At 40.1% G+C, this 23,086-nt stretch overlaps 1 protein-coding gene and 1 pseudogene across 1 annotated transcript; one reads left to right on the forward strand and one right to left on the reverse strand.

The window, feature by feature from the left end:
- The first annotated feature begins 19,095 nt into the window (after positions 1 to 19,095).
- Positions 19,096 to 19,466, forward strand: LOC114493443 (ubiquitin-conjugating enzyme E2 C-like). Its single transcript, XM_036021292.1, has one exon. The coding sequence runs from the start codon at positions 19,096 to 19,098 to the stop codon at positions 19,417 to 19,419; it is 324 nt and encodes a 107-aa protein (XP_035877185.1). The 3' UTR covers positions 19,420 to 19,466.
- A 2,228-nt stretch (positions 19,467 to 21,694) lies between these two features.
- On the reverse strand, positions 21,695 to 22,815 carry LOC114493434 (annotated as a pseudogene).
- Positions 22,816 to 23,086: the final 271 nt, after the last annotated feature.

Below are 23,086 nucleotides of genomic sequence, written 5' to 3' on the forward strand. Positions count from 1 at the left end.
TTAATCGCTGTCCTTATCTTTATGATTTCCTTCCTTCTGCTTTTTTTTCTGCTTGCTCTGTGGTTGTTTTTATTGTATTGTGTTGAGGGCTTAGCTCATGAGTTTTTCTCATTTCCTATATACACAGTTACAAATATAAATGTTCTTTTTATGTGTCATCTCAGCAACAGGGTTTTTTTTTCCTGTTTCATTTTAATTATTTCAAAATATATATCATTCTTTCTCTTGTTCTTATAGTTTTTCATTGTTTTATGGAGAATTTTGAACATATGCAAAAGCAAACAATGCTTGGCATTTAATCCTTCTAGGATGTTCCTAGCGCAACATGCATATGGTCTTTCCAATATATGCTTTTGGGTGATAATGCTTCCTAGTTATTCTTATTCCAGAAATCCTTATGTATTTCTTATCTTTGAAGACAAAATGTATACCTTAAATAACCTTGTTTCATACACAGTGAGTGCTCAACAAAACCTGGCTGGATGAATTTTTTTAATTCCGTATGACCATATTAAAAGCAGCTTATTTTGCCAAATTGCAACTTGTAGCTCCATAGGCAGTTAAAAACAACTTTAAAATGCAATTAACATTTTTATCACTACAGTTCCCATATTTGAACTTGCACAACAGTTCAGGATAGTTGAACAAACACCATTTGGGGAGCTATAAATAAAGCGTTTCCTATGGGAAGCCAGTCCTGCTTTGCCCTCCTTGCCTGCGACTGCCTCCTGTCTCCTGCTTCTTTCCAAAGGGTCCAGTGCGTGAGCTCCCCGGGGGGCATAAGCCACCCAAGAAAAGCACCTCTAAGCTTCCACAGGAAAAATAAGTTGTTGCCACACGAAGGAAAAGACTCCATCGCTTTCTGACTCCACTACCACTGGCCCAACTGTTTCTAAGAATAGCTGAACTGTGGGGAAAAAAAAATACTGGCACCAGACATTGGTCTTTAATTGTCTCCAGGCTCTAAAATAGAAACAAGCTGCAGCGGAAGTGCCCCTGGAAACCCTCACCAGGCCTCACTGGCTGTGGCCCTGGAGACGCAGGCTCTGAAGGCAAACCTTGCACGATGGCGTCACCACGCAGCCTGTGTTTCCAGGGCAAGATGAACACCCTCAAAAGCCCAGGCCCAGAGCCCTGCGGCAGGTCTCCAGGGCCTAAACTGCGCCCTCAGGATTCTCAGAGACTCGTTGGACCTTTTAGAGGGAGGGCTCTGGGTATGTGAGGGATTTCCCTTCCCCAAGGTTAAAGTGGTTGGCCAAATGTTTTTCTTTCCATTCTTTTTCATAATCTTAAATTTAGCTTATTGGTTCCTAAATCAGATTTTGCACGTAGTTCCCTCTCCTCAAAAAACCACGTCAGCTGTCTAGCAGGGAGGCACCTCAGCCTAGAGGTGCGGGTGCAGTGGGAGCCTCCCATTCACCGGTGGAGAAGCCCTCCATACGCGAAGAGGATGAAGAAAATCACTCCTGGTCCCAGCAGGCACACGCCCTTGGGGTTTTTATAATGAGACTGCAACGTTAGTGCGCATGCTATGTTTCCTACCCGCAACAAATTCCCAGACTTTGAAGATTACTTCTGAATAATAGGTCAAGTGTAAAGTGCGCATGACAAAGACAACAGAGGGTAGAGTGGGGGAGGAGGAATGAATGTGAGAGGTAGGGAGTGAGTAGGGCAGGGGAGAGTAATGGGGGGAGGGGAATGGGGACAACTGTAACTGAGCAATAAAAATTTTAAAATAAAAAAAATAAATTTAAGATTCCAAAAGAGTTTGCATAAAATTTCAAAGAATCCAATTCTAGCTAGTCCTCACCATCCAAATATCTCTTGCTTAAGAGCTAATCGTTTTGTGAAAATGAGTTTTTCCCCTGCAAAATCTCCAGTATTTATGAAATTACTCTTAATTGAAAGCATAAAATATACCAACAGTCAAGCTTCTCTCAATTCAGTTCCTAGTTAAACACACTATATATAAAAGGTCATTGAGCCTGGGGCTCTCAGAAACCTAATGTCAATTCTTGATGGGATTATTTCAGTGCTACTCCTTCTAAAGCAGTTCATTGTTGACTCAGTGTTTTTTTTTAAAAAAAAGAAAGGAAACTGTCTTCTTTTCTTTCATATACATAATATTCTGTGCAGTCTGGTGGGAGGTGAGGGGATATCCAATCAAAATAATGGAACTTAATGATATGATTGCCAAGGCCCATGTGGCCCCAAACTATAACAGCACATTTCTTCCAACCCCAACGCTAGCTTAATACCTCTGTTGAGTATAGGCAAATTGAGATAATTCTGTTTTATAAACACATAGAACCAAAGAAACCTAGCACCAGAGGGAGATGAACATGAAGGGTGATAGCCCACCCAGATGAAGTGTTTAAATTGTGTGTCTCCCAGAGACCCTGTCTTTGGTTACAATCAGCAGCACATGCAGAAATTTACCACCACCTACCCCACCCCCAACACAGTTCTCACTGTGAGCCTTATCTGCCCAAACCAGGTTACTAAAGCCAGAGCAGAGATTGATTGTTCTTACCCAAGGTCAGCAGTCAAACATAAATCACACTGGCTGCATGCTCACTTGTTCCAAACTCAAAAATCTTAGAACATTTAGTTGCACGTAGTGGTGGACTCTGTAAATGTTTGTTGAATTGAATGGAATCACTGTTCTCAGCTTATCTCCACAGCTCACTTGTTTCCTAATATCCAATTGATTCCTAATATCAACCACCACCCATCACTTGAAACTTCTCTTGCCCATGTTTGCCATCAAGGCTTAAATCTCAGGACACCAGCTCAACTCACCTTACAGATCCTAAACTTGCCTATGTTCTCCACTCCGACACCTCTGAAAGGTGAGCTTTGACCCAAGACTCACCTATCTCCACCAAATGGCCTGTCTTGATCTCACCACAGCTACAAATACCCAGCTGTGACACTTAGAAATGAGATCAAGGAGGGAAAGGATGATGAAGCAAGAGGAAGGAACTAAGACTTGCTTTTCTCCCTGCTGTGTGCCTAGCTCTGTGCCTAGGCCTTACACATGTTGCCTCTTTTAATTATATTTCTAAAGAATACCAAAGAAGAAAGAGATGATACTTCCACTCCCTAAGACTTTGAGTCAGGAAGTAACTCACACCGCAAGATCCCAAGTGTTTTCACAAATGGAAACACTGAACTATTTTCTTAAATTACTGTTTTTTAATTACAGGTCTGAGAATTGATAAATATCCATAATGAAATGTTTACCTATCCACAATAAAATGAGAAAAATAAAGACAGTGAAATATATTTTCATTAGGCTGAAATATTCTATTTAAAGGACTATCTTTTGTCTGAGACCATGGTAGAACCATATCTTCTGATGATATAGACTCATTCCTTATAGCAAAAATTCCACATAGTCAAAATTGCCCTTCACAATCCCCTAAAAAATACTAAAATGAAGTCCAATACATTAATTCTTAACAAGGCCAATCACAGCCTATTTAATAGACTGAGAGTTCTGTGACTGAGTATATCTGATGAAATACTTGACTTTCCCTTCAGTACCACATCCTTTCCAAAAACAAAATCTCTTAAAGACTAGAATGACACTCAGTTGAGAAATACAGGACTGGAGACAGGGGAGCAGAAGACTCACTGCACACTAAGCCGTACTAAGAGCAGGGAAGTTTCACACCTTCCAGCCCCTTTTTACTGCAGGAGACACACTCTGTAAAAGGAACCGTGCAGCCCTGACAGATTGCTTCACAGTGTTAAAGTGTTTACTGTTGAATGTATAGGGTTGAAGTGAAGTCGCAAAAGTTGGATGAATGTATGACACTTTGTTCCTTTTTATTCTTCCTCCTTTTGTTTTTGGTGGAAAAAAATAAATCCTTCCTGGACTTCTGGTCATGATGGAGGTGTAGGCAAATACCCTTCGTCTCCTTGCGCAACCACAGAATGAATTACAACTAGACCTCAAAATAAATAACAGCCAGAACTGTCAGAAAATCAAGCTGTAAGGAAGTCCAACAACCAAGGATTTAAAGAAGCCACATTCATCCAGATGGGTAGGAGACGCAGAGGCGCAGAGATGGGCAGAGAGGCACGAAGATGTGGTGTGGCACAGAGAGGCAGTGGCGGTAGAACAAGTGGTCCCACATTCATGAGTGGTGGATAAAAATCAGGAGGGATACTTTGGGAGTGAGTGATCCCATCCCCATGCCAGACCACACAGCACAGGGTTCCAGCACCAGAAAAATAAATCCCCATAACTTTTGGCTGTAAATAGCAGTGGGGGTTGGGGCATTAGAAGAAACTGCAGGATTCTCAGGAGACTTCACTTAAAGGGCGTACACAGACTTAACACATACACAGACCCACTCCCTCTGGGATACAGCACCAGGGCAACAGCTAGAAGAGCACCAGTCACATACAGGGAGTAAGTAAAGTGACTGGAAACAGGGCGAATGCCAGGCAAACCTCCTGAAGCCAGGCAGCAACACTGTCCCCTCTCAGAGCCCTCTCCCCACACAGAGCCACAAAGCAGTAAAGCAAGTTGCCCCACCCTGGCAATTACCTAAGGCTCCACCCCACACAATTTACAGGTCCCTTTTCTACCATAGGACACACTGCTAAGACAGGGAGTCAAAGCAGCTCTACTTAACACAGAAACAAACACAGGGAGGTTGCCAAATTGAAACAAAGAAATGTGGCCAATGGCCCAAACAAAAGAACAGAACAAAACCCTAGAAAAAGAACTAAATGAGCCGTGGCTTAGTGGATTGAGTACCAGCCTGCGAACCAAAGGATCGCTAGTTTGATTCCTAGTCAGGGCACATGCCTGGGTTGCAGGCCAGTCTCCCTGGTGCAAGGTGTGCGAGAGGCTACCACACATTGAAGTTTCTCTCCTTCCCTTCTTCTCTGTCTAAAAATCTTTAAAAAAAAAAAAAAAAGAACCAAATGAAACAGATAACCAACCTATTGGATGCAGAGTTCAAAACAAAACAGGGATAACCAACCTATTGGATACAGAGTTCAAAACACTGGTGATATGGATTCTCAAAGAACTCACTGAGTATGGCAACAACACAAAAAAGACCCAGGAAGAAATAAAGGCTACAGTAAGTGAAATAAAGAAAAACTTACAGGGAACCAAGAGTGGAGGAGATAAAGCTGAGATTCACATCAACAATTTGAAATATAAGGGAAAAATAAGCATTCAACAAGAACAGCAATTAGAAAAGAGAATTCAAAAAAGACAAGGATAATATAAGGAGCTTCTAGAACATCATCAAATGTACCAACATCTGAATCATAGGGATGCCAGAAGCAGAAAAGGAAGAGCAAGAAACTGAAAAGTTATTTGAAAGAGTAATGAAAGAGAACTTCTCTGATTTAGTGAAGGAAATAAACATAAAAGTCGAGGAAGCACAGAGAGTCCCAAACAAGGTGGACCCAAAGAAGACCACACCAAGACACATCATAATTAAAATGCCAAAAGTTAAAGATACAGAAAGAATCTTAAAAGCAGAGAGAGAAAAGCAGAGAGTTATCTACAAAGGAGTTCCCACAAAACTGTCAGCTTATTTCTCAAAAGAATCTTTGCAGACAAGAAGAGACTGGCAAGAAGTATTCAAAATGATGAAAAGCAAGGACCTACAACCTAGATTACTCTATACAGCAAAGCTATCATTTACAATTGAAGGGCAGATAAAGTGCTTCCCAGGCAAGTTAAAGCTAAAGAAGTTCACCATCACCAAGCCCTTATTATATGAAATGTTAAAGGGACTTACTTAAGAAAAGAAGAAGATCAAAACTATGAATATTAAAATGGCAACAAATTCACAACTATAAACAACTGAATCTAAAAAATCAAACTAAACAAACAATCAGAACAGGAACAGAGTCATAGATATGAAGATCATTTGGAGGGTTATCAGGAGGGAGTGAGGAGGTGGGAAAGGTGCAGGAATTAAGAAGCATAATTGGTAGGTAGAAAATAGACAGGAGGATGTTAAGAATGGTATAAGAAATGGAAAAGCCAAAGAACTTACATGCATGACCCATGGGCATGAACTAAGGAGGGGAATTGCTGGAGGGAATGGGGGTACTGGGTGGAGGAGGGAAAAGGGGGAAAATTGGGACAGTGTAATAGCATAATCAATAGAATGTATTTAAAAATATAAAATAGATCCTTTCATAAAATGATGGTAAGGGCACATAAAGTTTTTAGTGAATCAATAGTTGAGAAAATGAAAAATTGACAATATTATGTCAATCTCCAAACTCTTAAAAGATACCTGCTTATGAAAATCTGAAATGACAATTATAAATTTCATATTAGAAGAGTAAGCAGGTACCATGTGAAACAGGAAAAAAGTTTCAGCCAGTGACCCCAAGGTCAAATCCAGATTTCAAAGGAAACCATCTAAAAGCTGATTTACATCCCTGGCTGGGTATCTCATTTGGTTGGAGCTCTGTCCAATATGCCAGTGTTGCCAGGTTGATCTCTGGCCAGGACACATGCAGGGGTCAAACTAGTGACTGCATGGAGGGGTGGGGCAGCAAGTCAATATCTCTCTCTCTCTCTCTCTCTCTCTCTCTCTCTCAAATCAGTAAATTTTAAAAAAATAAAATGAAAGTAAATAGAAAATAAAAACTGATTTACAAATGTGTTGAATTTAAATACCATTACCTTAACCTTTTTAACCCCAACTTTCCTGGTTCTTTTTTGCAGCATAGTTGAAAATTTAGCAAAAGGTTGCATTTATTATATCAAAATCTAGTTCCTACCCAATTCCAATAAACCCACCCCTCTTCTCCACCTAAGTCCGTGGAAATTCCACTTTTAGTCACTCAGGCCAAAGCTTCTGAGGTATTCTTGTTTCTTTTTGTCTTTCACCCATTTCTAATCTAATAGCAAATACTGTCAGTTCTCTCTTTAAACCACATCCAGATTCCAACTATTGCTCACCTCCTTCAAGTTACTGTTGACGTTGCAGATTATTACAACAGCTTCCTAAATTGGTCTTCCTACTTTTCAACCCTTGTCCTCCTTATATTCTATTTTCATCACAACAGCCTGAGTACTCTTATTCATGCTTCAGTTAAATTGTCATGTACCTGCTCAAAATCTATACCTGAGAAGTGGTTCCACATCTCACTAGAATCAAAAATTCTTATTTTGGCCAACAAGCGCACCTGGTGACTTGACCTACTCACGATCTTACCTTACCTTACTTCTCTGACTTTATCTGTTGCTGTCACTGTTTAATGAATTTGGAACAGTGTCTGGCAAAAAAACAACTGTTAGGTATTGGTATTTATGGTCATTGCTGTTATTATTATTCCTATGGCTGCTACTGCTACTACTACTCCTGTTATTCAGTCCTTTCTTCACTCCCCTCCAGTCATACATTCTCTCCTGCTGTCCCCAAGCACATGAAGTAGAGTTCTACCTCCGAGCTTTGTATTTACTCTAAGCCTGACTACAGCACCCTTTTCGCAGACATCTACCACATTTTTTCCAGATATTTGCCGGGCTTCTTTACTCATCAACTTCATTTCTTTGCTCAAATATCATCCACTCAGTAAGTCCTTCTCTAACCATTCTATTTAAAATTGCAACCTCTTCCTCTAGCCATTGAACTCCACCCTTTCCTTTGCTTTATTTTCATTATAGTACTTGCTACCTTCTAGTATAATGCATTGTGTTTATAGTTTGTCTCTATACACTATAACATAAGCTCCAAGAGGGAAGTAATTTTTATATCCTTTGCTTACTGCCATATACTCAATAAATATTAGTTGAATAAATAACATTCATTCAAATTATCATATTCAGGTCATCAAAAACACTAAAATTTACTGAATTTAATATCCATTTATATTTTTTAAAACTCTCCTGGCTGGCGTAGCTCAGTGGATTGAGCGCGGGCTGGGAACCAAAGTGTCCCAGGTTCGATTCCCAGCCAGGGTACATTCCTGGGTTGCAGGCCAGAACCCCCAGCAACCGCACATTGATGTCTCTCTCTCTCTCTCTCTCTCTCTCTCTCTCTCTATCTCCCTCCCTTCCCTCTCTAAAAAATAAATAAATAAATAAATAAAATCTTAAGAATATATATATATATATTTTAAAAAAAAGAATTCTTTAAAAACTCTTAGCAAATTGGGAATATTAGGGAACTCTCTTAATCAGACAAAAGGTGTCTAAAAAAAGAAATTCTAGAGCCGACACAACACTTTATAGTGAAATGTTGAACTCTTTCCTCCTTAGGTTGGGAATATGATGAGGACGTCCACCTTACCATTTCTGTTGAACATTGCAGTGGAGGTCCTAACCAGTGAAAAAAAGGCAAATAAAGAAAGAAGGCATAAATATTAGCAAAGACAAAATTAAGCTGTTTTCATTTAAAAATTACGATTGTGTATGTAGAAAGTCCAATGAATCTTCAAACTATTACGTATGGTGAGTGATTTCAGCAAGGTCACAGGATATACAGTGGCATCCAAAAATTCATTTTACTTCTAATTACTAACAACAAGCAATTTAAAAATGAAATTTCATCTCTAAATACTAACAATAAATACATTTAAAGTAAAAATTTAAATATAACTTATTTCCAGAAAAGTTAAACACAGAATTATCATATGATCAATTGCACCTCTGGTTATATAAAAACAGTACTGAAAAAAGTACACAAAAAGATATTTGCATGCCAGTGTTATCAAAAGCACTACTCACAGTAGACAAGTGATGGAAATAACCATCGATAGATGAGTGGATAAACAAAATGTGATATACACATACCATGAAATATTATTCAGCCTTAAAAGGCAATGAAATTATAATACATGCTACAACATGGTTGAACATTGAACATATTGTGCTAAGTGAAATAAGCCAGACACTAAAGAACAAATATTGCATGATTCCACTTACATGAGGTTCCTAGAGCAGTGAAATTCATAGAAACAGAGAGCAAAATTGTGTTTTCCAGAGGCTGGAGAACAAGAGTTAGAAGTTATTGTTTAATGGGTACAGACTTTCTATTAAGGTTCATGAAAGTTTTGGAGATAGAGAGTGATGATAGTTGTAGTGTATAATGATATAAATGTAGTTAATGCCACTGAACTGTACATTTAAAAATGGCTCAAATGGTAAATTTTATGTTATGTATATATTATCAAAATAAAAATATCATTTACAATATCCCCAAATATCTAGGAATAAAGTTAATAAAAGATGTGCAAATCCTCTACAACACATTGCTCAGAGAATTTTAAAAAACACCACAAAACATTGCTAAGAGAATTTCAAAAACACCTAAATAAATGGCGTGAATTAGCACATTTGTGAACAGAAAGGCCCAATATTATTAAGGTATCAAGTCTGCTGAGCTGATCTGTAGATTCAATGCAATCTGTTACAACCCTGAAGAATTTTTTAAAATAAAAAAGCTGATTATAAAACTTATATGAAATGTAAAAAATCTATAGAATCAAAACAATCTTAAAGAAGAAGGAAAAGGAGGAGGAAGAAGAAGATGAATAAGAGAAAGCAAAAAAGGAAGGGGGGTTACGTTACTATGTTCCCACACATACTATAAAGCTGTAGTAATTTAAAATGCATGGCACTGGACTAAGAATAGACAAGTAGATTAATCAGGCAAAATCAAAAGTCCAAAAATAGACCCACGCACATATGATCACTTGATTTTTCAATAAAGGCACCAATAAAATTCAGTAAGGGGAAGAAAACTATTTTCTATACAGTGTGGAGCAACCAGGTTTTTTTACCCCACACTATGCACACACACACACGCAAAAATAATTCTGATAGACATGGATCAAATACTGAAGTATGAGTGCTAACACTGTAAAGGTTTGGAAGGAAATCATAGAATAATGCCTTTGGTAGCTGTGGGAGAGATATCTTGGCTAAGATACAAAAATATCTGATTATGTAAAAAATGTGATAAAATAAGACATCAAAATTTAAAACTTCTGTTCATCAAAAACATCATTTGGAAACTGAACACATCATATACAGACTGGGAGAAAATATTCACAGTACATATATTTAACAAAAAGGATTTGTATGAAAAATACATAAGTAATTCTTACAAATCAACAATAAATAGATGATCATCAAAATACATAAGAATGGTCAATAAATACATTAAAAAGTATGAGACATGATGAGTCATCAGGAAATTTAAAGTAAACCACAGTGGATATCGAGAGACCCCCACCAGAATGGCAGAATTAAAAAGACTAGCGACACCAAGGGTTGGTAAGAATGTAGAGGGGCTGGAACTTCTGTGTATCACTGACGAGAGTGTAAAATAATATAATCAGTTTGGAAAACTGGTTGGCAGTTGCTAATAAAGTGAAACTTACATTATGATTTAGCAATTTCATTCTTAGGTACAGCCCGAAGAGAAATCAGTCAATATGCCCACAAAAACCTTGTTCAGAAATGTGTGTAGCAGCTGTTATTCATAAAGACAAAGCCTGGTAAACACATAAACAAGTGTAGACAGCAGAATAAACGACTGGGATATGGTCACATGTAGGAATACTGCTGAGCGATAAGGGAAACCAACTACTGCTACACGCAGAAAAAAATCTCAGATGCATTGTGCTAAGTGAAAAAAGCCAGCATCGAAGGTAACATGTGTGTGATTCATGTGACACTTTGGGAAAAGGAAAGGCCACAGGGGTAAAGAAGAGAGCAGTGGTTGATCTGGGGGATTGGGTTACAGGAGGAACATTTGAATCCAAAGTGAAATTTGGGGACCAACAGAACTCTTCTGCATCCTGATTTGTGGAGGTGGTTAGAGGAATCTATGTAAGTGTTCCAATTCACAGGACGTATACAAAGAAAACATGAATTCGACTCCATGTAACTTTAAATCCACTTACATGGAATAAAAGCCAGACGCACAGCAGAAAGCAAAACTGAAAAACAGACCAAGCTAATCTATGGTGAAAGAAATCGAAATAGTGGTTGAATTAGAGTGGTGAAAAAGGGCACTTTCCAGGGTGACAGACAAGTTCTAAATCTTGATGTGTGTGGCGGTCACATGGCTGTTTATACAGAGTATGACGTCACTGAGCTTTATATTTTATTTTATTTTTTATAATTTTTATTAAATTTATTGGGGTGAAATTGGTTAATAGGATCATATAAGTTTCAAGTGTATATTTTTATGATACAAAATCTGTATATCGCATTGTGTGCCCACCACCCAAAGTCAAACTCTCTTCTGTCATTACATATTAGGCACCCTCCACCCCTACCACCCCTAACGCATGAGCTCTATGTTTTAGATTGATTCACTTTGTTATATTTAATTTTACCTTAGTCACATGTTGTAAAAAATGTTTTGTACTGATGATCACATGATTGTGAAGAGAATTCTCAAAACTTCTTTCTTGTTCTCCCACAACTGAATTATAATCAAAGCATTTAAATCTCCAAATTTTTTAGTTTTAAGCTTCCCCTGGTAGGAAATTAGGTACCTAAGAAGCTTTTTAATTCTGTCAGATATTAAGGACAGAAGCCAACGCTACTGACTGGTGCTAACTAACCTGTTCACTTATTACTCAAAACAGCCTTGGGCTGGGCTCTCACTGACCTCCTCACAGAGCTGTTGTTCATTGTAGTTAAATAATAACTCAACAGAGGTATGTGACTCAGCCAAAGCATTGGTAATCCAGTAGGTATATGTTTGCTTCTTGGGTTAGAGGCACAAGAAAAACACTGCATTCGTTTAAAAAAAAACCCCTCAAATCTTCTGTAAAAGATACATTACTTTTCTAGTTCTAGAAAACAAAAAATTGTTTTAAATATCCTTGATTAAAAAGAAATCAAAGAAATACTGCATTATTAGCATGAAAATCTAGAAAATGATACAGTAAGAAAGCATATTAGCCATCAAATTAGCTATTAAATAGGTAACTTCCTTTCACCCTGTGAATTCATAACCCTCACGGGAGAGAGTTTATTAACTTACAATGCTAAATTCACATTAATTAAGCTTAACTGCCCTTGACCAGTTAAACAGCTAACTTGTAAAGATGTAGCTGCTTCAATAGATAGGTATACCTATCTATTGAAAATCTATTTATTCTAGGTATACATATAAAATATCATCAGTTTTTTTTCTTTATTTTAATATTACCATTGCTCCCATCAGACTGCATTACAAGCATATGTCATTAGTGGGTAAATAGCTGATGGTACAGCCTTTCCAGTCACATGTTGCAGTCGGTCCCACACTGAAGAAAATGGAAATAAAACTGCAGCATCAGCCTTGTACGTTTGAACACTCCTCTTGAGCAGTGGACATTTTTCACACATGAAGCTGAGTCTCTGGGATGCCTAACCTCAAACTGTTAAGTAAGGTCAAGTTGAGTATCCATGTCCACACCAACAAAGCAAGAGCCTGACACAAAGAAATATCAACTGTTTAATCATTGTTTCGTGTCCATTTGGACCTCCCATTTGCTTCATTGTTCCTCCTCTAGCCACCTCGAGCCCACACTGCGATCACATCACTCTGGCAACTTGTGAATAGCCTCTACCCAAATGAGACACCGTTTCTTCCCCGTGCTTTCTTTTCTTGGCTGTTTTATAAACAGCAGGGTGGCTGGGAATGAGCTTGGGAGGAGCTGGGCTGGCCTGCAGTGCATTTGCACACCTCAGAGGGGTCTCCGGATCCCTACAGAGCTCCTGAATAGGTTGCTAGGAACTTGACACTGTTCTGTGCAGCCACTGTTCTGCGGCTGCCAGTCTGCATCCCAGAGGAAATGAAGTGCTAGCAGTTTGAGTCACAGTGAAGCCAGGACGGCTTCACTTACTAATTTCAGACCACTCAGTCTGGGCTTAAACTCCCACTGTCCTGCAACAATGTCCCAAAATTTCAAAGGTAAGTCGCAAGTGCCATCAGAACACATTTCCTTGTACGTGGGGATGTGAAGCTATTCTCCCTCTTGTATAGTAACTCTTAACCAGCTTTCTCATTCATGACTTCTGGCCTTTCAGGTTCTTAAACGAGGGAATGGAAGATTTTTTTTTTTAAGTTAAAAGGGAGGGAAAGAGAGGAGAAAGAACTCCATATCAGTGTGCGTGGCCTAGAACAGCAAGTGCAAAGTTGAGGGAAGTCTGCAGTCCCAGATCCCTGGGGAGAGGGGCCATCGGCAGTACCCCCAGTGCCCCAGGTGGGAGAAGAGGGGATTGTGAGTTTCCAGGGATCCACACCCACTCACTTCGCTACCTGCAGAGAGTGGTCGGGAGACATTGCTTTTCTACGGTTCCTAACTGGAGACAAGCACTATGATAGATGCCCTGATGACAAAGTCCTGGGCAGGGTACCACTGGGGTCCAGACTGAGTACCCATTTCACTTCTATTTTCTACAGAACACTGACCTTTAAAGAAACAAAGGAGCTTCAGTTGTATTTACCTCCACTGATCATGCCTCTTTCCCTCCAAGATGGCTAACCCACAGCATCAGCACATCCTCGTTTTGTGCCTCCCACAGACTGTGCCACCGCCTGGCAGAGAAAACAGGATTTGGACAACATCCGGTCGTTGTCTCTGCCCGGCCTATACAAGCAGGTCAATGCATTTTCCTAGAGTCAGTAATGTGGATACTGAATCTGGAAGCTAAAGGGGGCACTCTGCTCAGGGCCTGTCTGGCCTCAACAGGAGTCAGCTTGCTTACATGACAAGGACAGAAATCATAAGTGCACCCTCTTCGAGGGACTGGGTGGGCTCTCCTTAGTGTCTACCCAGCCCCTGTAAGGACAGGCTCTACTGTGGTGGCGTTTGTGTAAGCCATAACTTGTCCTCCCTAAGCCTCCAGGCTTTGGAGCTGGCTCCCATATGAAGCTCACCAGTTACCTTCCTAGGAAAGCAGAAAAAAAGCATTTGGGTGCAAAGTCTCAGAGGAACACACACCACAGTCACAAATAATTTACCCAAAATGTGAAAGGGCACATTTGTTCTCAATTAAAAATATACCTGGAAGCCAGAGATCTTGATTTCAAACACATACAGAAATACAAAAAGAACTTTTAGCAAATAAGATCTGGTACATAATAAGGGATATAAGGCTTTGTTAGAATGCATATACACATATGTAATATATACAGTTTGTATATTATATACACTATGTAATGCACTAGAAACTCTTTCACTTGATAAAAGTACATCATGCATCATGCAAATACACAGAAGCATGTAATAAGTACTTACTGTCATTCTGCATCAATAATAAAATTCTAGGCTTACCTGAAAGTGAAAAAAAAGTCATAACTACACATAAGTCAAACTTTACATTTATCTAGTTTAACCACAAAAGCATACACATTTGTATTACGTATTCATTTCCTTGAAAGATCTTCAAGACCATCATTATAAAAATGACAGTAAATCAACAGCCCTTTGGCTCTACAGGGAACAGTATGGCAAATTGTTACAACAAATACAGAGGGTTTGCTGTAGTATCATCTACCAAAACCAAAGGAAAGATTGATGGGAGAACAATACAGAAAGTTCCTACAATATTATCTATTCTTTCTACAGGTTTTCTTCCAAATTCTCTTCTGGCTTGTTCATCTGGACTATCTTATGTTAGGATAGTAAATACATATTCTTTCATAACACGAAATAGGGACAATTTTTATGTTTTTCCTTGCCTACATTATGTGGATTAGTTTCCATGACAACATCAGCTGCTTAGTCACATCATGCCTTCCCCCCAGTGTTGTGACCCCCAGTAAAGCCTCATTCAGTTTCTAAATAGATGACCATTTATAAATAAATCTTTGCGGGGACTATTCTGCTGTTCAGTTGTGTCTAGTATTTAAATATCGGGAGAAGTGGGTTTCTTCTGTATTTAGTAGTGCAGTGGAAGATGGTGATGGGGCTTGGGCTTCGGAAGTTATTCCTAGCATCTTGGCATCATTGATTCAGTAGGCTCCCTGGAGGCCAGTCCAACCACAGTGTGACTCTCCCAGCCCCCAGCATCCTCAGGTCCACACGGACTTAGACACATTCATCACAGGGAGAACATTCTTGAGGCTGTGTGGCAGCTAAAGCTTTATTTGTTAAAGGTTAATCCAAGGCTGCAGCAAAAATACTCAATAAGGGGTTATTAAATTTTCTTATTAAATGTAATCAGGGACCTTTGTTGTCTGGTTGTCAGGCTAAATCCATGACTGGGAAAATTCCTCTGAAGACAAAAAAGCACAGTGTTATGACTATAACCATATATCAACATACTCTGTCACTTGCACTTGAGAGTTCTTTAATCTTAATGAAAAGTATCAAGTGTTGAGTGTGCACTTTATAACTTATTCAGAGCCATAAGCCCAGGGAGCTTGCGCACTATTTCAGAAATGCCCTTCCTTGATGTCATTGACTGGAAGCTAGGGTTTGACAAGAGGGTGACAGGCCATTATCTGCACATCAGGCAAGGCTCCTACTAGGGTCCCTTCCCCACCAGTTCTGAATCCTTTAGCCAGAGGACATGCCACATACTCAGAAATATTCAGAATAAATTCACAGTAATCACAGACAATCAACGGCCTCACAGATCATATGTCCAGACCATTTATTTGTATAAGTAAAGGACCTGACACCCAGAAAAGTGAGAAATTCTGAAAATAAGGCTGAGCCCAAATCAGAAACTAGGTTCCAAAACATTGGCCTACTGCAGGAAATAGGAAGGCACATGGGCACCAAGGCCCATTCATTATATGATTTTGGGGGAGTTACAAACATTCAGTCCATAACAAACCTGAAATCACTTAGACAAATTTTGATAAAAAAAAATCTTATTCATATCCATACTCATTATCAAATGGCATTTAGATTTATTGTAATGTGATTTTTTTTGTAAATAAGCTTTGTTTTTTTAATTTAATCTGACACAGATACCTGGATTTTTTAAAATTTTTATTTATTTAATTTTAGAGAGGGAAGGGAGGAAGAAAGAGAGAGAGAGAAATATCAATGTGCGGTTGCTGGGAGCCGTGGCCTGCAACCCAGGCATGTGCCCTGACTGGGAATTGAATCTGTGATGCTTTGGTTTGCAGCCCATGCTCAATCCACTGAGCTATGCCAACCAGGGTAATGTGGTATTTTTAAGGGGTAGGTATACGTAATATACAGCTCTCCTGGAGGGCAATCTTTCAGTGCTTATTGGTACCTGTAGGATGTTTTGAGCTGCAAGTAACAGGAAACTCAACTGAAAGTAGCTTTAACAATAAGAAAATGTATAATCTCTCATGACAAGAAGCCCAAAGATGGGGCACGCTCTAGGGAAGGTATGTCGGGCTCAGGGTCCACTTCTCTGCATTCTCTCTGCTTGGACCTCCTCTGTGTATTGGCATTGACCTCCCAGTGGGTAGAAGATTACTGAGACTGTGTCAGGCCTCACGACCAAAAGCATGAGAAAGAAGAGAAATAATCTACTTCTGAAATGGTTTTCAAGGAATTCGGAATGTTTCCATGAAGTGTCCCTGAAGCCAGCTCTCAACCTGTGTATTTGACTTCCTCTCCTATTTGTTGGCTAAGTTAGGTCATTTGCCTGTTCTTAAACTAGTCACTGGAAGCACTTGTGCTGTTGCTATGGCTGGCAAAGACTAAACATTTGGAGTAGAATGGATATTAGGGCTTTTACCACATTAGCCATCACAATATCAAAAATGTTGACCTAAAAATTTTCCCCTCTGCAAGTGTATCTGAAGGAAAGAATTTAAAAATTTCCCAAAACGTCCATAGAGCTCTAAAGTAATATTAAACTTTTCCTCATCATAATACTACCCTTGTCAAAGGGCCCAAAGAGTTCTCTGTCTTCTCCGAAACTCTCTTCCCCAAAAGCACTGCTTCATTACCACAATCTAAGGTACCAGTCCCAGAAATGTACTCCAATTGGAACTGGAGTACAATATCAAGCTTATCCTTAAGAAACATCAAAACCAAACCCATCATGCCTTACAACACTGTTTTTCTTGGTGATCACAACACTCAAGATCACTCCTCATGCCCCAGACTCTTGTCCCCGTGCACATCTTGTTCCCGTGCACATCTCCTACTTTGACGCAATATCACACCCACCCCAGACCCCACAAATACTTCCCCTTTGCCTGCTGAAACTTCTGGTCAAGTGATAGTAAAGTTCTGTTTCACCCACCTCTTCTCTAAATGTTGCCCTCATCATGCTCAAACCCAAGCCAGCCTGGTCATTTTTCTCTCACACCCTTGCCCCACTGGGCTGAGAGCTGGGCAAAGTCTCTTTCTTCCTCTCGGTGCTGCTTCCAGAGCACTGTGACCCCTTCTCCGTGAAAGCGCCCTGCTCCTGTGAAGAACGCGGCATCAGGCCAGCACTGCGGAGTGCATCAGATGTGCTGTCCTCCCTGCTGCAGCCCTCTGTAGCCCTTCATTCATTCCCTCTCATTCCTTGGAGATTTAAGCTCCTGAATCAGTCTGTCTCTTCGTCATTTCTCCTGTCATAATTCATGGGGACCCCCATATCTAGGGAATCATTTCCACCAATACTTTGTCTTCTCACCTCCTTAACTGTCTCACTGCTGATGACACTTGTCTTTCAACCCACCTCAGCTATCTACTCCCAGGATCACACACTGCTGAATGACAGTATAAGTAACTGTATTCCTTCCATAAATCTTAATTTCAAGCATCTCACTTTCTAAATAGCATTTCCTATGTTTCCAAATCACCTCCTCTCATATTCCATTCCAATAACTCTTCTGCCTTGCTGAAGTCATTTCATCATCTGTAGCTCCCTTCATATCCTCACATCTCTCCTTCTACAGCTTAGACTCTATGGTCCACTATATTACACATCCCTTTGCATGTACTCTCATCTTCTTATTCCCTTTTTCTCCTCATCACACTTACCTAGAAAAAAACTCAACCCTGGTTAAATTTAACCCTCTGCCTCTTCTATACTTATGCCCAAAGAAGTGAAATGTATGAAGAGAAACCAGGCAACCATGCTCACTAATCTCACCTAAATCCATGAGCACGCACCTCAAATGAGTCCTTCAAGCTGCCCATCCATCCTGCCATATTTCTTATCTCTCCGGAGTGACTGTTTCAAATATTCTCTCTTTCCAAACCCCCAGTTTCTCCTGCTCTCTGCTCACTTGCAACTAATGACCTTGCTGTAGAGAACTTTGGGCTCTCCCATCACCACTTCAACTGCTTTGAGTAGTCACCAATGCTGGCTGCCTTCCTTCCTTTTCAGCAGGGGACCTGCCCTTTCTCCTCTCAGAGGCCGCTCCTCTTGTGCTCAGGATCTCTACAACTGTCTCCTAGTTCTCCTTCATTCATTATTTCCCATCTTGACTGGATCATGACCATCAACATACAAATATGCTGCAGTTTTTGCCATCTTAAAAAAAGCTCCCTTAATCTCAAACCCTTGACAAGTGTCTCCTCATATTTCTTCAAACAAAACTTTTCTAAAGAATCATCTATATTCTTTTTTCTCATGAATCTACTCTAATTAGACTTTCATCCCCACCACTCCATGGCAACTGCCCTTGTCAACAGTGACCTTTACACTGACAAAATGAATGTTCACTATTTTCATCTCATTTGCTGTATCAGCAGTGCTTGGCACAGTTGCACAATCCACCTTTCCTAAACACTTCCTGCATTGACTTCTGAGACACCACTCTCCTTTATTTCTACTCATAGCTCTCAGTCTCCATTGAGGGCTCCCCTCCCTCTTCCTGAATCCTGGTAGAGTGGTTTTCCACCTCACCTGCACACTACAGCCATATGGCAAAATGTACACAAAATTTTGATGCTTAGGATCTATACCAGAGATCTGAGCCAGGAGCCCTGAGGAATAGGCCCAGATGCCACTGTGTGTTTTTAAATCTTGAAAGTGATTCTACCACACAGCCAGGGAGAAGACCACTGCTCTACACATGGGCATGCACTCACCTAAGAGTGTCAGACTCCTCTTATCTTCTGCTCTTACAGACCCTCCCAAAAGAAAACAGAAGGTGTAGGGATGCAGCCAGGATTCTCCCCCAGTTACAGCAGAAGCTCGTGACCCTTATGATGTCTGGTAACAAAGGAATTTCTGTCTTCCCTGGATCAGACAACCTTTTCAAATGTGTGGGGGCCATCCACACAGAAGCTGGCACAGTACACACAGACCCAAAGTTCCCCAGTGGCCACCCTTACAATGTGCCCACAGTGAAGTTCCTCACGCCCTGCTACCATCCCAATGTGGACACCCAGGGTGACATCTGCCTGGACATCCTGAAGGACAAGTGGTCTGCCCCGTATGACGTCAGGACCATCCTGCTCTCCATCCAGAGCCTGCTAGAAGAACCCAACATCAATAGCCCATTGAACACACACGCTGCTGAGCTCTGAAGAAAACCCACAGCCTTTAAAAAGTAACTGTAAGACACCCACACAGAGCAGGTTTCCTGCCAAGAGCCTTGACCCAGGCTTTCCAGCCTCTTTCTTTGGGCTGTCTTTTATTTTTTCCTTAGTCTGCCCTTGTCTTGATTTCTTTACAGGACTCTGTATCTTCAGCTGTGGCGCCATATTTGTTATGTTTCTGTTTTTTAAATTAAGTCTCTGATTGAGCCACTGTGATGAATATATTAAATACATTTTATTATTTATTTTTAAAAGCTTGCATTCCTTAAATCTTCTGTAAAAGGGTAACATGTCTGCACTGCCAACTTTCTAGGGTTTTGTATGGGTAAAAAAACTAAGTATTTTGGGTAATAGTTTTCTGAAGATCATTAAAAATGACATAGTTACTATTACTGTAGAACTCAGGGCTGGCTATATTTAATAATCAATTATGAAAATAGTGTTATGTTAACAACTTATCAGAAAACATATAAAAAGAAACCTTAAAATTTATATTGTCCAATATTTTCGAGTTCCAATTTTTCCCATAATATCACAAGAATGACTTTGTAATAAGCCTATGTCCAAGATCATAAGACTACCAAGAAATTCCTTAAAGTTGGCAATTTCAAATTCATTTTAAGGTTTTGGAAAGTTTTAAAGTTTATTTTACATTTTGTGCCAACATGTTACATCAGCATTATTGTTGTTCTTGTTCTTGTTGTTGTTTTAATTCTACAGATTCTTTGAAAGAAAAGTCCATTTGGGCTAAGTTTTTCCTGCCTTACTCTCACCAAATTATTACAAAATTACTCATCAACTTTTTAGCAAATTAAGGCTTTTATTAATTTTTAAAATAATCTTTAAGAAACACTTTTACTTCAAGATATAGCAAAAAACCCCAACAGCACTCACCTTTGGACTACTTCTAAGTCAAGCATGACCTGAATCCAGTCAGATTCCATGGAAACTCCCACTTTCAGGTTACATATCCTGTGACCGACTTTATGCTCTATTTCTGGGCCACATCCTTCCTCTGAAAACTAACCGTCCAACATTGCTCTGTAATCAGCAGTGGCATCGATGGGAAACGTGTGTTTAAGAAACATCTGGATTTTTTAATGGAGAAAAGAAGACATGTCTCTAAAAGTTTCTTGGAAACTCAAAATCTGTTCATTCATACCTCCAAATATCCCTCCCTTTTAACATTGTTTCACAGTTCAAGTCAGTATTAGCCAGAATAATGAACCCATGACTTCAACAATGTCCCAAGTCTCCTCATAAACTCAAGTTAGGATTCCGCCATGGAGCCACTGAATGCTTCTGTCTGATCTCTCTCCATCGCAATTCCACAGGGAGCCCCCCATATTTCAAATAAGTCCGGCTTAATGAGTTCAGTTCTTACTATGATGCAGTCTGTTTTGGTGTCAGACTCACTCCCGCTGGGCAAGCTTTGTTGTTCTTTTCAGGCCTCAGAGGCTTTCAGTTTCTGGAATGTTCACTGAAGACACAAAATAATGGGTCTGAGCAGACACGCACCACCATGGTGGTATTAACCAGATTAAACATTAAAAACCACTCCTTTCTCCTTCTGATCATTGAAGCAATGGCAGCACAATAATTTGAAAAATATTTTTATTCTCTTCAGGTCAATTTAAAACAAATAGGCACCATCTCGAGAACAGGCCTCCCCAGAACTTTCCAAGTCAAGGGCAGCCAAAACCTCATCATTTGGATTTAGTGTTGAGGTCATTGCTTGGTGCCATGTTTCTGCAATTTATCAAGAAATTAATCAGCTGGGAAATAGTCTCCCCAGGGGAGTTCTCAATGGTCTTCTCAGAATCTGAAAATCTCAAGAATTCTTCGAGGGCAATATCAGTTATGTCATTTTATCACAAGAAAAGGGTAAGCTGACTTCTAGGTAAGATGCTGTCATGCACACATACACAGCAATTTTTCTCCTTTTTTTAAAGTAAAACATGTGAGCACTTTTTTATTTGTTAGAATTCATAAATGCACACAACAGCTTCATTAGAGATTTCAATTTCCCTCCTGAGTTTGAATGTGGAGTATTAGGGGAGCCCTTTGCATATCAAGGTAGAGGAAGCAGAGATCACCCTTGCTCTGCTACCTATATTGTCCTGCTAACAATTACTTTCATGGAAATGATTATCATGTATATTTTCTTCTCCTTTTGAATGTATGCAATGTAACGAGAGTGACAGACCTGAAATTACAATCACCAAACACAAGATAGATGTTGTCCACTTTCGTTGGGGTGTCATCAAAGAGGAGGTGGTGGAGGCTCAACTCCTTTACTGCTCCCTTTTAAATTTAGGTTTTCTAAAGCAACAGCTAAAGGCAGAATATCTACACAGCCTAAAGGACCAAAATCTGCTATCCCCTCCCCCTTCCTACTCAATTCCGTCTCAGGAGGAGCTCTGTCCAAGCACTGAAGTGGACAGAAGGAGCTCTTGCACAAACAGGCTGTGGTCTGTGAGCTCATTTTCCATGGACTGGTGCTCTGTTTCAGACATTTTAGAATCATTCAATCTTGTTAAAAGAAATTGGGAACTCTGGATAGTTGGCTCAATGCTCTCCGTGTTGGCTGTGCTGGTTGCTGCTACAGCTTGTGTGACTGTAGTGGTGGTGCTCTGTTTGCACGTGGCTTGTGTCGAGGGTGCTCTCCAGTTGCTGCAGGTTCTAGCTGCAGCTGCACCTACAGTTGTTGTAGCTGAGAAGCGCAAGGACCAGAAGAATTAAGTTGTCCTCCTGCAGAACGTCTCACTCCTGATAACTGAGATAAAAGCTCAGCTGTTGGACCCATGGCTTCCCTCTTGTTTGGAGAATATGAACTCTAAGAAGAAGAAAGTCCACCAGTAGAACTGCTGGTAAAGTGCATGTTTGATACATGAGCAGCAGGACCTCCTAATCCTCGACCAGGGTGAAACATTATAGGTACACCTCCAACACCACTGGATTCATCTAGATCTCTAGGGACTCTGTGTCCAAGTGTGAGATGAGCTGCAAAGTCATCTGCAGCATGATTAGGTACACCTCCAGGTAATGCTGCACAAACAGGATGAATCACTTCTAGCAATGTTTCTGCGTGCTCAGAAGTAACCTCTTCTTAAAGAGATGTCTCTGTGTAGCCCATTTTCCCACAATAGGGACAAGTAAAAGACTGTGGTTGCTCTGCAGAGAAAGCTTCCCCACCACAGCACAAATCAAAATCTACTCTTGTCACTTTGCACTGCACTGAGTGGTTCTATACGCCCTGTTGTTGCACTGCTTCCATAGCAAGATGCACAGAGACCATAATCATAGCAAATTAAATATATATCTGTGACCTGGAAAATTTTCTTTGAAACATGCATCACAGCTGATACCTTCATGCCGGGACATCCTAATTTAGCAGGTGGCCATGGCACTGCAGGTGGCAGTGTCCCCTGTGGATCCCAATATTGCCCACGTGGTACAGCCCACATTGACTCCCACTCTCCCACTTAAATCCCTGACTCAGCTACAGGGTCGAGGTAGGCAGGGGGGCACTCCTGTGGCAGCGGCCTTAATTTCCATTTCTTGATTCATATTTCTAAAATCTACATCCAGCATTTTGGAAACTAGGAAAGAATTGCATTGCCACAAAACACTCCCTCCCGTACTGGGGCATGCA

The sequence above is a fragment of the Phyllostomus discolor genome, chromosome 1, assembly GCF_004126475.2.
Source record: "Phyllostomus discolor isolate MPI-MPIP mPhyDis1 chromosome 1, mPhyDis1.pri.v3, whole genome shotgun sequence".
Lineage (NCBI taxonomy): Eukaryota > Metazoa > Chordata > Mammalia > Chiroptera > Phyllostomidae > Phyllostomus > Phyllostomus discolor.

What these genes read in the sequence shown, in the direction of transcription:
- LOC114493443 (XM_036021292.1), top strand. Translation starts at nt 19,096, where the DNA reads ATGATGTCTGGTAACAAAGGAATTTCTGTCTTCCCTGGATCAGACAAC.